General features: G+C 34.7%; 1 protein-coding gene across 2 annotated transcripts in view; it reads left to right on the top strand.

Annotated features, from left to right (window-relative positions):
• LOC106663977 overlaps nucleotides 1–12,534 on the top strand; it is an 89,104-nt gene that overhangs the window by 33,209 nt on the left and 43,361 nt on the right. The window contains exon 1 of one of the 2 annotated variants that reach the window (XM_024226665.1): nucleotides 3,136–3,208. The exons of the other annotated variant lie outside the window; for it this stretch is intronic. Coding sequence (XP_024082433.1) covers nucleotides 3,153–3,208 — 56 coding nt within the window. The 5' untranslated portion in view covers nucleotides 3,136–3,152. Of the gene's footprint in view, nucleotides 1–3,135; nucleotides 3,209–12,534 lie in introns of those variants that run through there. 2 annotated transcript variants of the gene reach the window in all.

The raw sequence follows: 12,534 nt of genomic DNA, 5'->3' as shown, positions 1-12,534 counted from the left end.
GAATTATTTTCGCCGGCTTTAATTTGGTCAATTATGTCCGGTCAAAACGGTCAACAAACTTTCGAGAGAAGACTAAACCAGTATAGTTTCGCTGGCATAGGATATAAAAAAGAACTCAGAATTATTGCATCGGGTCTATTGGCACAATTCGCTCGTCTATATTTTTCTTTTTGACCCGTCTGAAATATATTTGCAACCGAAAGTTCAGATTTATAGTTTAAATAATAAATTTCTTTTTATTCACTCAATAAGATACATTACGTTTGGTAAACCAACTTAATAAAAAAATAGTTCCTCCAACGTAATTAAGGATAAGTAATAGGTTTAATAAATAAATACCAGTTGTAAGAATGAAAAATATTTTATGCATATATAGGGTTGTGGGGATGTATTACGATTTTTGGTTCCGCTTCTACTTACTTTATATAATAAGGTGATCAAGCTGCCCAAACATATTATATCAACCATAATCTTGCAATATTAAAGTGAAAATGAATAATAATATATGTCACAAGATTATTCAGAAATCATGAGATGCGGTCTGGTGTGATGTAGGTTTCAGAAAAACATTTTTTTATCGTGTCAACGTTTCGATCTTTAGTGAGATCATCTTCAGGGCCTGGGATATACAAACATTGTTTAAATTTAACAAAACATGTAGGATGTGGAAAAAAGTGAATTTATACAATGCAAATAAATATTTTTTTTACTATTCAATCAAATTTTCTCACCTCTATCTATCTATCTCACTCACTTTTCATAACCTGCCTTACCCCTTATCCATCTCTTTCACTCTAACTTTCCTTCTCTATGTATCTCTTTTTTCTTTTAATTCACGTCTCTCCAATTCTCCCTATCTTTATTACTCAGTTACTCACTTTCCTTTTTTTTCTCTCTCTCCCTTCCATTCTTTTCTTCCCCTTCTCCCACCCTCACTAAATCACCACTCCTCTCTCATATTACCCTTTCTACTATCTTTGCGTAAACCTGTTTGACTTCAATAACCCTCTATCTCCCACGCAATTACTATCTCTCGTCTCTTAAAATTTCTCTCAAAAAACGGTAGGGCAATAAGTTCAGTTTTCGTTTTGTATTTAAGGACATTTTGTTACTATACATATTATTGTTAATAAATGTTACTGGGAATCTAATTAATCCCGCACTAAAACAATGAGATTATAGTATATATCAATAATCCTGCTTAAAGAAATGATGGAAGCAGGTCAAAGACGTTAATAATCTATGCATAAACCGCTTTTGCATATTATTTTTACAAAGTTAACCCATGTAAATTAATTGTATAGCTCAAACCTTTAACAAGGATAAAAAGGTAAGCCGTTAGACAGTATCGCCTCCCGGACACCACTCGCTTAATAAATCCATCGTGCGCAGAAATGGTACAATTTAATATTAATATATATCTCGCTCATCTGTTCGCGATAAATAAGATAAGAGGGAACTTCTTCTAGTACTAATATTACATTAAAACCGTTCCGACGGAGGCTAAGGGATTACCGTTGGCCGGGATCCCACTTCCTGAAAACTAATCTAATTTTAAAATAATCGGCTTTTAATAACACAACACTAGTGTGTAGTCGGTGTTAATTGATTCATTTCGAACAATAGGTTATATAAGTCAGCTCGGTCAGTTCTCTATCGAAAAAACAGACAAAGATCCTTTGTCTGACCGATACGCGTGCTGACAATTATTGGATCAGACATAAAGACGTTATTAGAAATAATTATGTGTGGAGGAGAGAGATAGATAGATAGATAGATAGATAGATAGAGAGAGAGAGAGAGAGAGAGAGAGAGAGAGAGAGAGAGAGAGAGAGAGGGATAGATAGATAAGTAGATTGATATATATAGAGAGAGATAGATAGATAGATAGATAGATAGATAGATAGATAGATAGATAGAGAGAGAGAGAGAGAGAGAGAGATAGTTATAGTTATATAGATAGATAGATTGATAGTGATAGATAAAGAGAGAGAAGAGAGAGAGAAAGGAGAGAGATAGTTATATAGATAGATAGATTGATAGTGATAGATAAAGAGAGAGAAGAGAGAGAGAGAAAGGAGATAGGGAGAGGGCAAGAGAGAGCAAAAGTGAGTGAGAGAAATCGATAGATGTTGAAGTAGATATTGAAATAGTCGATATCGATACATTGACAGATCGAAAGACGATAGATAGATAGATTAATAGATAGAGAAGGAAGATAGAAAGATAGGGAGAACAGGGAGGAAGTGAAGGAGAGAGAGAGAGAGAGAGAGAGAGAGAGTGAGAGCGAGAGGGAGAGAGAATGAGCAAAAGAGAGGGATAGATCGATAGATAGGTAGATTGATATATAGAGATAGATAGATAGATAGATAGATAGATAGATAGATAGAGAGAGAGAAAGAGAGAGAGAAAGAGAGAGAGAGAGAGAAAGAGAGAAAGAGAGAGATGGACGGCTTTTTTAATTACGCAAAGTTAAGTCTATTAATGTGAGAGAGAGAGAGAAAAATGAAGAAAGAGGAGAAAGATAAAGTGAATATGGCAATGAAATAATGGCATAGAGTAATTTGATAAAAATAGAAAAAACACATAGACACATTAGGAAAACGTAGTATACGTGCCAGTTGGGTTTGCATGCTTGGGTGAATTTTTAATCATATCAATGTAAGCAAGAGGTACGTCATTCACTTGCATGTTCTAGTAAATTTGCTATTTCTGGCTATTCGGGATATTTTTGTTTATACTTAATCTAACGGTTTGACCTATGTTTAAGGCTGAAAGCTAGATTCACCAACCCCTCGATCCTCATAAAAAACAGATGTTGGAGAAAAGCGAGAATTGATGTCGTTTATTTGTCTTAATTTAACTGCCAATATAAGTTAGAAATTATCAGGTTACGATATCTAAGGATGTTCGAATACTGAAACATCTGGTGTTGTTGTTGTCCTGAAACCTTGACCAATCTTAGAGTCAAATTGCGGTTTGTGTTTCTGGGTTAGGCAAGTCGTTGTTTACAGATCCTGGCCGATTTGTAAAAGTTGCCTTGATAAGGAGAAGCAAGGCATCAAGAAGAGGGGCGTTCATGTGGGCAGCTTCTCAGCCAACACTCCTCCTCCATAATTATTCCGCAAAGGTGCTTCGGTTTCAGAAGCGACATGAGACTTGCAAAAGAAACTCCCTGGAACTTGTGGTGTTTGGCTTCCCCAGATCGGTAAGTCAGTTAAAAACAAGTAGAAAATCTGGCAAAACTGTCATATAGATGTGTTTTATCCCATCCTTTATCCGCAATTTGCAATCAATAGCTTTAATTTTAATTTGCCCAGAACTTGCATTGAGGCGTTGCATAATTCGATTACATGTAGATAACATTATATGGCCGTCTCGGCACTAATTTCCACCCAAGGTTAAATTCCGTGAACCTCAGAAGGATAAACATTAATAACTCTGTATTGCGCCTTTTCTTACATCACAATGATGGGAATTTAAACCGTAAAATTTACGCATTTTAATGAACAGTTAATTTCCGAGCTAATGCCTCCTGAAATCATGTCAAACGTAATACACAACGACGTAAAACCTCACAATCTCTATTTTCCCAGATTTTAAAAATTGAGGTAGTGTCTTACAAAAAGCAAGAGGAAAAAAGCTTGGCAGGAGAAACTTCAGAGATACTACTGTCCGCGAATTAACAATATAGGTTGCCCCTGAATAGACGTCAATTCTCCAGGAGATTATCCTACCTACCAAATTGATACAAAAACTCCCTATTTTCCAATTGTATTCAAGATCGATTAGGTTTCGCGGTCCGATTACCAAATAAATTCTTTTCAATTAATTAGTCTTTAAGTAAGGTATTGGTTGAGATAAAAAAAGTCAGTGTGACGAGCGGGATTCGAACACACAGCTAAATATGCCGCTGATCTACCACTTGAGATAGGAAGTTGGTGTCCGAGTGGATCTAAGTAACGATAGCTCAAGTGGTAGAGCAGCGGCGTATTTAGCTGAAGGTCGTGGGTTCGAATCCCCCTCGTGGCACTGACTTTTTTATCTCAATCAATACCTTACTTAAAGATTGTATTCAAGATATTTCACTTTTCATGTTAGTTCAACCACTCACAATTTTATTACCTAATTTTCGTTGTACTTCATTAAATATTACTCTTATTATAAATTTTATTACACCAAGGGAAAGTGCAGTAAAAATCCTATTAATTTTTGTTTTTATTGTAACCTTCAAAATCTTAATCACTAGTTTTTTTAAAACTATTTATAACTTCACTAGTTTTCGTGGTCCGCTTGACCAATTAAAATCATTCAATTAATGAAGGTTTTTAGTTGAGATAAAAAAGTCAGTGTCACGAGCGGGAGTCGAACCCACGACCTTCTGCTAAATACGCCGCTACTCTGCCACTTGAGCTATCGTGACTTCGATCCACTAAGACACTAACTTCCCATCTCAACCCCACCTTTTTGAATTTTCCCTCCTTTTTGCCATTTTTCAAATGTCGTGTAATCTGTTCGATTCTCGGCGACAAATGGCAACAAACGGCGACTATTTATAACCGAAAAATTAAATCTTTAGCAATTAAAATTTTACACGGGCGAAACTGACCTTTGAGAAATTAAGTACATGTGTGTAAAGCCCATTAGTAGGGACTTTTCTGGAAGCGTCCATATCTTTACAGAACTGTATATTCTGAGAACTAATATTTTATGAGATACGTGGGCTTTATGGTAAAAAGCTGCGAAAAGTTGAAGTATCTCGAAAAGTGAAATATCTGGAATACGAATGAGAATCGGACTTAGAATCGGGACGTTTAAGACCAATTTGATAAGTAGGATAACCTCCTGTATCGACCGCTGTTCCCGGGACATTTTGTATATTCCATAAACCTTTTATACATCTGGATCGTCTCTGTGCTATGTTAATGGGGTACGAGCCTACCCAGGCATTTAACCCCTCGGGACTTGGTCGCCCGCCCTGCGTAATACATATATGTGCTTATTATTTCAAATCGACAGCAATCATGGAGAGCTGGAGGCGATTATGGTAAAGGTTGACTTTTATCTTATTAGCCAGAGGTTTTGGTGTTTCATTACCACATGAAACTGACAATGTATCTACAATATAATTTTTCGATTTAAAAAACCAAAACATTTTTCAAAGGAGTACCCAAATTGGCCAACTTCACGATATTTCTATGCACTTTTTTCCAATTAAACAATACAAGTATTAACGGTTTAGCAAAAAACTAATTAAGTAACGGGAAATTGAATGTAATTTTTTTTACATTAATAACTAGTCTTTCTAGATAGTCAAAATTTTCGGATGATTTGATCCATCTCAAAATCATTGGTCAGATTATTTTAACATTCCTTCTATTAATTATCTAGGATTGTATATTTTACAATAGGTTTTGGTTAAATTTAATTTGATCAGATATATTTAATGAACAATTGATATTTAAGACGTCAAAAAACTTACGTACTAAGTTATTAGGCATTCATGTTACCCATGTAGTTATGAACTAGACAAGGTTTTGTTTTGAATTTAATTTATCTAAACGGTAAAATATTAGATAACGCTTGAGATCGGTTCAGTACATCCTGGACAAAGGGAGGAACAATATCATATCAGCTGTCAAGTCTGACAGCGATGCGTCAAAACATTAAACTCAGACCTTATCAGTTTATCAGAGATATAATTCGCGGAATGGGGGAAATTTGATAACGTAAGCCAAAAACGATAAAATTTCATGATTGTAAAACAATGCAAAACTTCCATGAAAGATACTAGAACTTGATATTGAGTTAAAATAACCCTTAACGAGATTTTTTCATTACATGACATGCCATATAACGTCAGTGAAAACCGAAAGAAGAAAAGTTAAACTAAACCTTTGGACTAAAAAAGTAACTTTTATATATTTGACAGCAGACTGAGAAAAAGTGAAATATAAAGTGTATTATACAATTCAAAATTTGAAAAATATTTTAATGTTTTTCCCGTTTTTTTCTGGACCACCCACATTGGAGCCAAAGAAAATGAGCCGGAAAACGCGGAAGGATGATGGTCGTTACCTCACAGATGAGAAGCCATTTTTTCTAATTAAATTTTCTAAATTTAACTTGCTCTTCTGCGGGACTAAATTTACTGTGCATTAGTGAAAGTTGTTTCAGTTGTAAAACGTTTCTTAAAATATGAAAACTAACAATAAAATAATACGTGATGAGATTTAAAAGTTATTTATAATATGTACAGCGATTTGTCCTTTTAATCACTGTTTTTTCAAATAGTACTATTATAAAATGTTAGATTACTTCAATGTTTCCTTCATCGTTTGTTAAAAAATATTGACCATTAATACAAAAATGTCATATGAGCTTGTCCCCCTTCTTTCAAGTATAGCATTGCCCAGAAAAAGACGATAGTTCTTTCGAAATGGTGTTTCCATTGTGATATTGTGCCTAGCTCAGATTCTTATCTATGCATTTCTCACCCATTCCAAACATTCCAAGGCTGGAACGATATTTGCTTGTTGTCGTAAAAATGAATTGAGGTCATACGAAGATTAATTAATCTATCCCGTCTTAATTTTGAGAAATATGCGGGCAAAAATAATCCAACGATCGTTCTAAGGAGGTTTTACTTTTATTTTTGAGGAATTCATAAATGGATTTATAGATTTATTCAGTGTTAAAACATAAAGTCTATTTCTAGGTTTTATAAATCAACTTGACAGATTTGTTTAGATTTAGTTATTAGATAGATTATAATTTCAAAAATTATAGGTTTTCCTTTGCCATTGATTTTAAAAGCAAAGAAATTTAAAACGAAATGCTTTAAAAGAAATAATAAGAAGCTAGCATGAAGGAAAATCTTAACAGTAATTGGTGTAAATGGAAAGGTAACATGTCATATTAAGAACTGGAACTTAATGTCTCAAAAGAGTTTTTGCCAAACTGTTTTCAATTTTAATAAACAAAAACCAAATATTGGCAGTGTAACCACAGTAATGGCAGTGAAAATTTGATTGAATATCTGAAAAGGATAAAAGGGTTTGGTCGTATATGATGACTTTCCACATGTGGATTTTTCCAAAAGGTGATATGTCATATTAAGAGCGGGAACTTGATGTCTCAAAAGAGTTTTTGACAAACAGTTTTCAATTTAATAAACAATAAACTAAATATTAGACAAAACAGTAATGTCAGTGAAAATTTGATTGGATATCTGAAACGGATGAAGGGTTTTGGTCGTATTTGATGACTTTCCACACGTGGATTTTTCTATCTAGAACGATAGTATTTATTAGCGAATGTGTGAGTGAATAGATGGGTTTGATTCACCAAATTATGCTAACGTGTTGAATAAATATATTTATTAGAATAATCGATTGAGTGAGTGAATGTGTGTGTGTGTGGGGGGGGGAGTTGGCTAAATATGGAGTATCCCACAGGCCCACCAAATTTTTATATTTTTTGGGGTAATTGTGTTTGGGGCGGGAGGCTTACTGGCGTAATATCACTTTCCAAATTTTATCTGCCCATATTAAATGAATGTATTTATTAGATTGAATGTTTCTGTACGTGGGGGTGGGTCTTTGGGGGAATATGCAGTAATATAAAGACCCACCAGCCTAAGTAACTTTTATGTATATTTTTAGAGTGATTGGAAGGGGAAAACCATGGCGGCATCCAAATTTTGAGTTGTACATATAGTGCGAAAGTTCCTAGTTAAAGAGAATGTACTTATTACCGTGGTCTTCAGCGAAATATCCTTTTCACCACTGTGGAAGGCCGAAATAAAAATGATAATAGAACTTCGATAAAAAATTTACGATCCCCAGGACCTCCTACAGGAGAGCCAAATTTTTCAGCCAAAAACGCGAGCACAGCAGAAGGAATAGAAAGCATCATTTTTCTTTTGGGATTTGTTTCAAAATATTTAAAACTATCTTTAATGGAAAAGGAAATAAAAAAATTATAATGAAGTTTGGCTTAAATTTGGTGGACCTAAACTTCTTGAGATGGACATTGTTAATCCTTCATACACTGTATCTAACTCGATCAATAAAATCACGGCAAACAACACTGTCCATAAAAAAAATATATATTTAATAAAAATAAAAAAGTAATTTAAAAACCGACCACCTGTTTTTTTGCAGGAAAAATTGCCAACTTTGGAAATACATATTTTTTCACCCTTTTAAGACCAAACGCGCTTGGGCTCATTTTTTAGAAAATTTTACGATGAACACGATGGCTTTTGTAAGTGCCTTTCTAGCTTCAATCATTCATCAGTAAATTCAAAATTTCAGGAACATGTTAATTTTTACACTTTTTACGAAAACTTCAAATTGAGCTGTGGAGACAGAAAAATCGACTTTGGAGCGGCACCCTATAACAATCGATAAGAAATTTTAATAAGCTTTCTATTTTGAATAAATTTTGTACCGTCATGTTTTCAGAAATTTTACGCTTTACAACTATTGTTCCGAGACTTTTTCAAAAAACGACCAGGGAAGCGAAAATTCTCACTTTTTCTTACATTGACCTTTTGGGATGCGGAATGCTTCTGCTGTCGATAACAACCTGTTTACCTCATCCACGGAAATTCAACTTTTACTTCCCATTTCACAGTTGTGTGGCAGTTTAGTTTCGAAAAACGTATTGATACAATAGGTTTAAATACGGTAAAATCGGGAGAGGGTGATCGGTTTTTCTCCATGAGCACGTAAAAACCACGCTTTTCGGCCATAAATCGCGACTAACTCGAAAACGGTTGAGAAATTAGGCTAAGTGGAAGGTGAACAATTGAAAGCTTATTAAAATTTCGATTGCTATAGGGCGCCGCTCCAGGACGATTTCCTGGCTCCACAGTTCAATTTGAAATTTTCGTAAAAAGTCAAAAATTGACATGTTCCCGAAGTTTTGAATTTGAGGAATGACTGAAGCTAGGAAAACATTTAAAAAATCCATCTTGCTCAGCGTAAAATAAAAATATGCATTTCCTAAGTTGGCCATTTTTTCGTGTAAAAACCAGGTGGTAGGTTTTTAATTTTTTATTTTTTATGGGCAGTCTATTATTGCTTAAAAATGAAGTCCTTTTTCTAAACAACCTAAGACTCTCATTTGTTGCACATGTAGTGAAACCTCTATCTTGATGGACCAATTAAAAACTTAAGAACGGAAGCATAAACGGCAGATTAAATTATATCATAGGAAATTTAGCAACATGCATTTTTCACCCATAAAAGGAACGTACATCGCACAGACAATATACATATCTTACAAAATAACTTTTGATGAGCGAGGTGAAAGTAGACAAAAATTCCGTTGGCAAAACTCCTAACACGCCTCATGTTGGCCCATCGGTGGCACAATGAATGGTAACGAACCTGGCAAACTCTTGAGACAGAAGAATTCCAACAACACCGGCACTCAAATAAAAAAAAATTGATACATTAACTTATTTAAGAAGAAACACTATTGACAAGTATATGCACTTTGCATTTAAATTTCCACTAAGACAGTCAGATTTAACTATCAAATTTCAACAGCAAAAAATTACCCTAAAAAATTTATCATGCATAAAAAAGGTTATTGTTCTAAGATGAAAGTAAACTATTTTGCTATCGTTAGTCTATTTCTGTAAACAAAATTACAGCAGTTAGTTAATGACGTCCAATTTTCTTCAATTATCAAAGCTATCAATTATTCTTCTTTCGGAAACTTATCAGCGCCCTTAATCTTAATTATGAGAAGAATTGACCAAACTGCTAAAAAGCAATGTTGCTTTAAAACAACATTATTGCAGAAGAATTTAAAGATGTAATTTATTTCTTAAAAACTTAAATTTTCATACAACATAATTAGTTTAGATCTAGCATTACAAACAGTATTTTTACCACTTTACTTTACCTATTTACCTTTGACCTGGAAAGCTATCAAACTGTCAGTCAATAGTCACTTTTGAACCAAGAGTTAAGAACTTCTGGAATGTACTCTTTAGCAATCTATTTGAATATCTGGAAAAATTGAGAATTGAGGTTGCTGTGAAATGATCGCGTTATTGGCGTGTAAAAAGGCCTACAGGATGACATCCCACTACTTACAAGTCATCTTCTAAAGGCCGATAACAAAATGAATCACAAAGAAAAGCCAGACGTGTTCTAGCTGAAATAGACAAATGGTGTCAAAAAGCCAAGTTTATTATTTACCCTGATATGTGCTACAACTAACGTTAGAAAGCAAGCTAGCTTGTCCTTGTAAAGTCAAAGAGGGTCAGAGTATTGCCCCATACAATAAGGTATGGTACCTTGGGTTCTAGTAGAAAAGCTAAGCCCTGCTTGTCATGTAATTAAAATCTATAAATTGATTAGCACCCTAAAGCTCTATCGACGACTAATAAAAGTGTATTCTTGCCCATCGCGACATATTCAACGAACGTAAAGTCAAATCAAAATATACTTCAGCGAAAGGGTTGCGTTATTGGAGTGTACCTATGTAAGGAGTGTAGCCTAAGGATGACATCCACCCACTACTTACAAATCATACCTATCGATATCATCCTTCAAAGCAGAATAAGCAAATCAAAGATGAGAAACAGCGAAACTTGCCAAAAGTTGAGGATCACGAACTGCAATAGCTCAGAAGTGCTCTAAAAAACAATGTTTGCTTTTTATTCAAAAAATGGATGCAAGATGGCAAAGCCGATGGGAAATACAAAGTAAGACTAACTTTAAAGTACTTCACGAAAATTTAAGTGAGGGCAAAAGCAAACGGGGTTTTTCCTCATTTTTACGTAACGCAAATCCTAACAGGTCTCGGAAATTTCGCACCTTGTCAAGTATAAAAGAAACAACCAGATTGTTATGCTCACTATACCAAATGTATACTGAATTGTCTCGTTCACTTTACATTAAAAATAAAATAAAAAACTAAAAGCTCTATTCTGAAACGACTGGCCGTCAGACATGGAGGTTCATAAAAGAAAAAATATGCTTCAGCGCCTTTAAATATTTAGCATGCCATGGGAAGTCATGCTGAATTTGAAAGATTTGGATCAATATTTCTAGTTAGCCAGGTTTCACATATTATTTAATTCGACATAATATATTTATGTAGCTATTTATTTATCTTTTATATAGTGAATTATTCAGTTTTGCATGCACAAATTGGGCTAATCCGGGTTAGTGTCGTCAGCATTATTGTAAAGGGAAAGACCCATAACTGGGTGGGGTGGTGTATAGAAGGAAAAAGTCGTTGTTATTTATTCAAACTAAGCGTTTTTTATTAAAAAGCAGAGAATAATAATTCAATGACTAATGTTCAGTATAGACGAGCAGTCAAGAATGCAGAAAAAGAACTTTGGCAGCGTCAGTGAGCCAAATAGTCCAAGAAGCTCTTGCCAGTGAAGAGCACGACTGAAAGATGACTCTCTGGTAGTCTAAAACGCAAAGGGACCGTGCACACTCGTTTGAGGATTGGGCATACCCGATTGACTTGACACTTGGTCTAGGAGTGAGGCCTTGGTTCCTTACAAGGAACGAGTAGGTACGACAGCCGATATAAAGACAGTCCTTGGGCATGAGAGGTTGTTGGACTCCTGTGCCGATGTTTAAGGGCAAAATTCAGTGATCTACGTATTTTCTCAAAAATCTGCCATTTTGATTTAACCTGAATAGAAAAATAGCTCTATAGGTACAAGCAAGAAAATTAAACAATGTACATATAATGTTTACGTATAAATGAAATCATTTATGTATCTGTCGTCGTATTTATTTGAAAGAGTTATTTTTGAGAATAAGCAAGTCACACACCCATGCATACAAAGTATAAGCTGTACAAAAAAGCACATACATGGCGTGCACGCGCACAAACGGAGAAGAACAAGTATTTCCTTATGAGCCAGTTCCATCTAGTTTGGCAAAAAAATTCTTGTACATGTTACATTTCTCCGTTTGAACCTCCTCGGATTTTTTCTCTTGGAAAAATGACGCCTGCCCTAGTACGTTTCAATATTAGATATTATGGGATAAGATTACCTGTAGCAAAAAAGGGAAGCCAAGGTTCAACGTGTAAAGCGGTACTCTGGTCACCTTGACCGCCTACCACATTTTAAAAGAAGCGTCTTTCGATCAAATGGAATTTATAAATTAATAGTCAAAAACGCAATAAAATAAATTTATATTATTTTATTTGACGTTGAGATAATTCTATGTTATAAAATTTTAAGCATAGCGTACAGGCCAGATTACCTACATGCGCTCACCGACATGCGTGACCTGTTTCGGTCGGGCCGGCAAAGAAAATGTGTTTGAGGCGGAAAACTCTATTTTTATAGATGTGTGTAAATAACCTTTTTATTTCACGGAGTTATTTTTTCGCCTTTGAGTTTACAGACCTCGGTTTCTTTTATTTCATCCTCTGCCTATTGCCTGTTCAATTTTCATACCAGAAATAGCAACCTGAGTCAACGAGCTTGAACAAATACCTATTATGACAATTCAGTCAATTTACTCTAACGGCCTC

This window comes from Cimex lectularius, unplaced genomic scaffold (genome assembly GCF_000648675.2).
Source record: "Cimex lectularius strain Harlan isolate CLEC.00 unplaced genomic scaffold, Clec_2.1 scaffold26, whole genome shotgun sequence".
NCBI classification, from domain to species: Eukaryota; Metazoa; Arthropoda; class Insecta; order Hemiptera; family Cimicidae; genus Cimex; species Cimex lectularius.
Note: the sequence above shows the minus strand (reverse complement) of the source record. Positions and strands in the feature narration are given on the sequence as shown.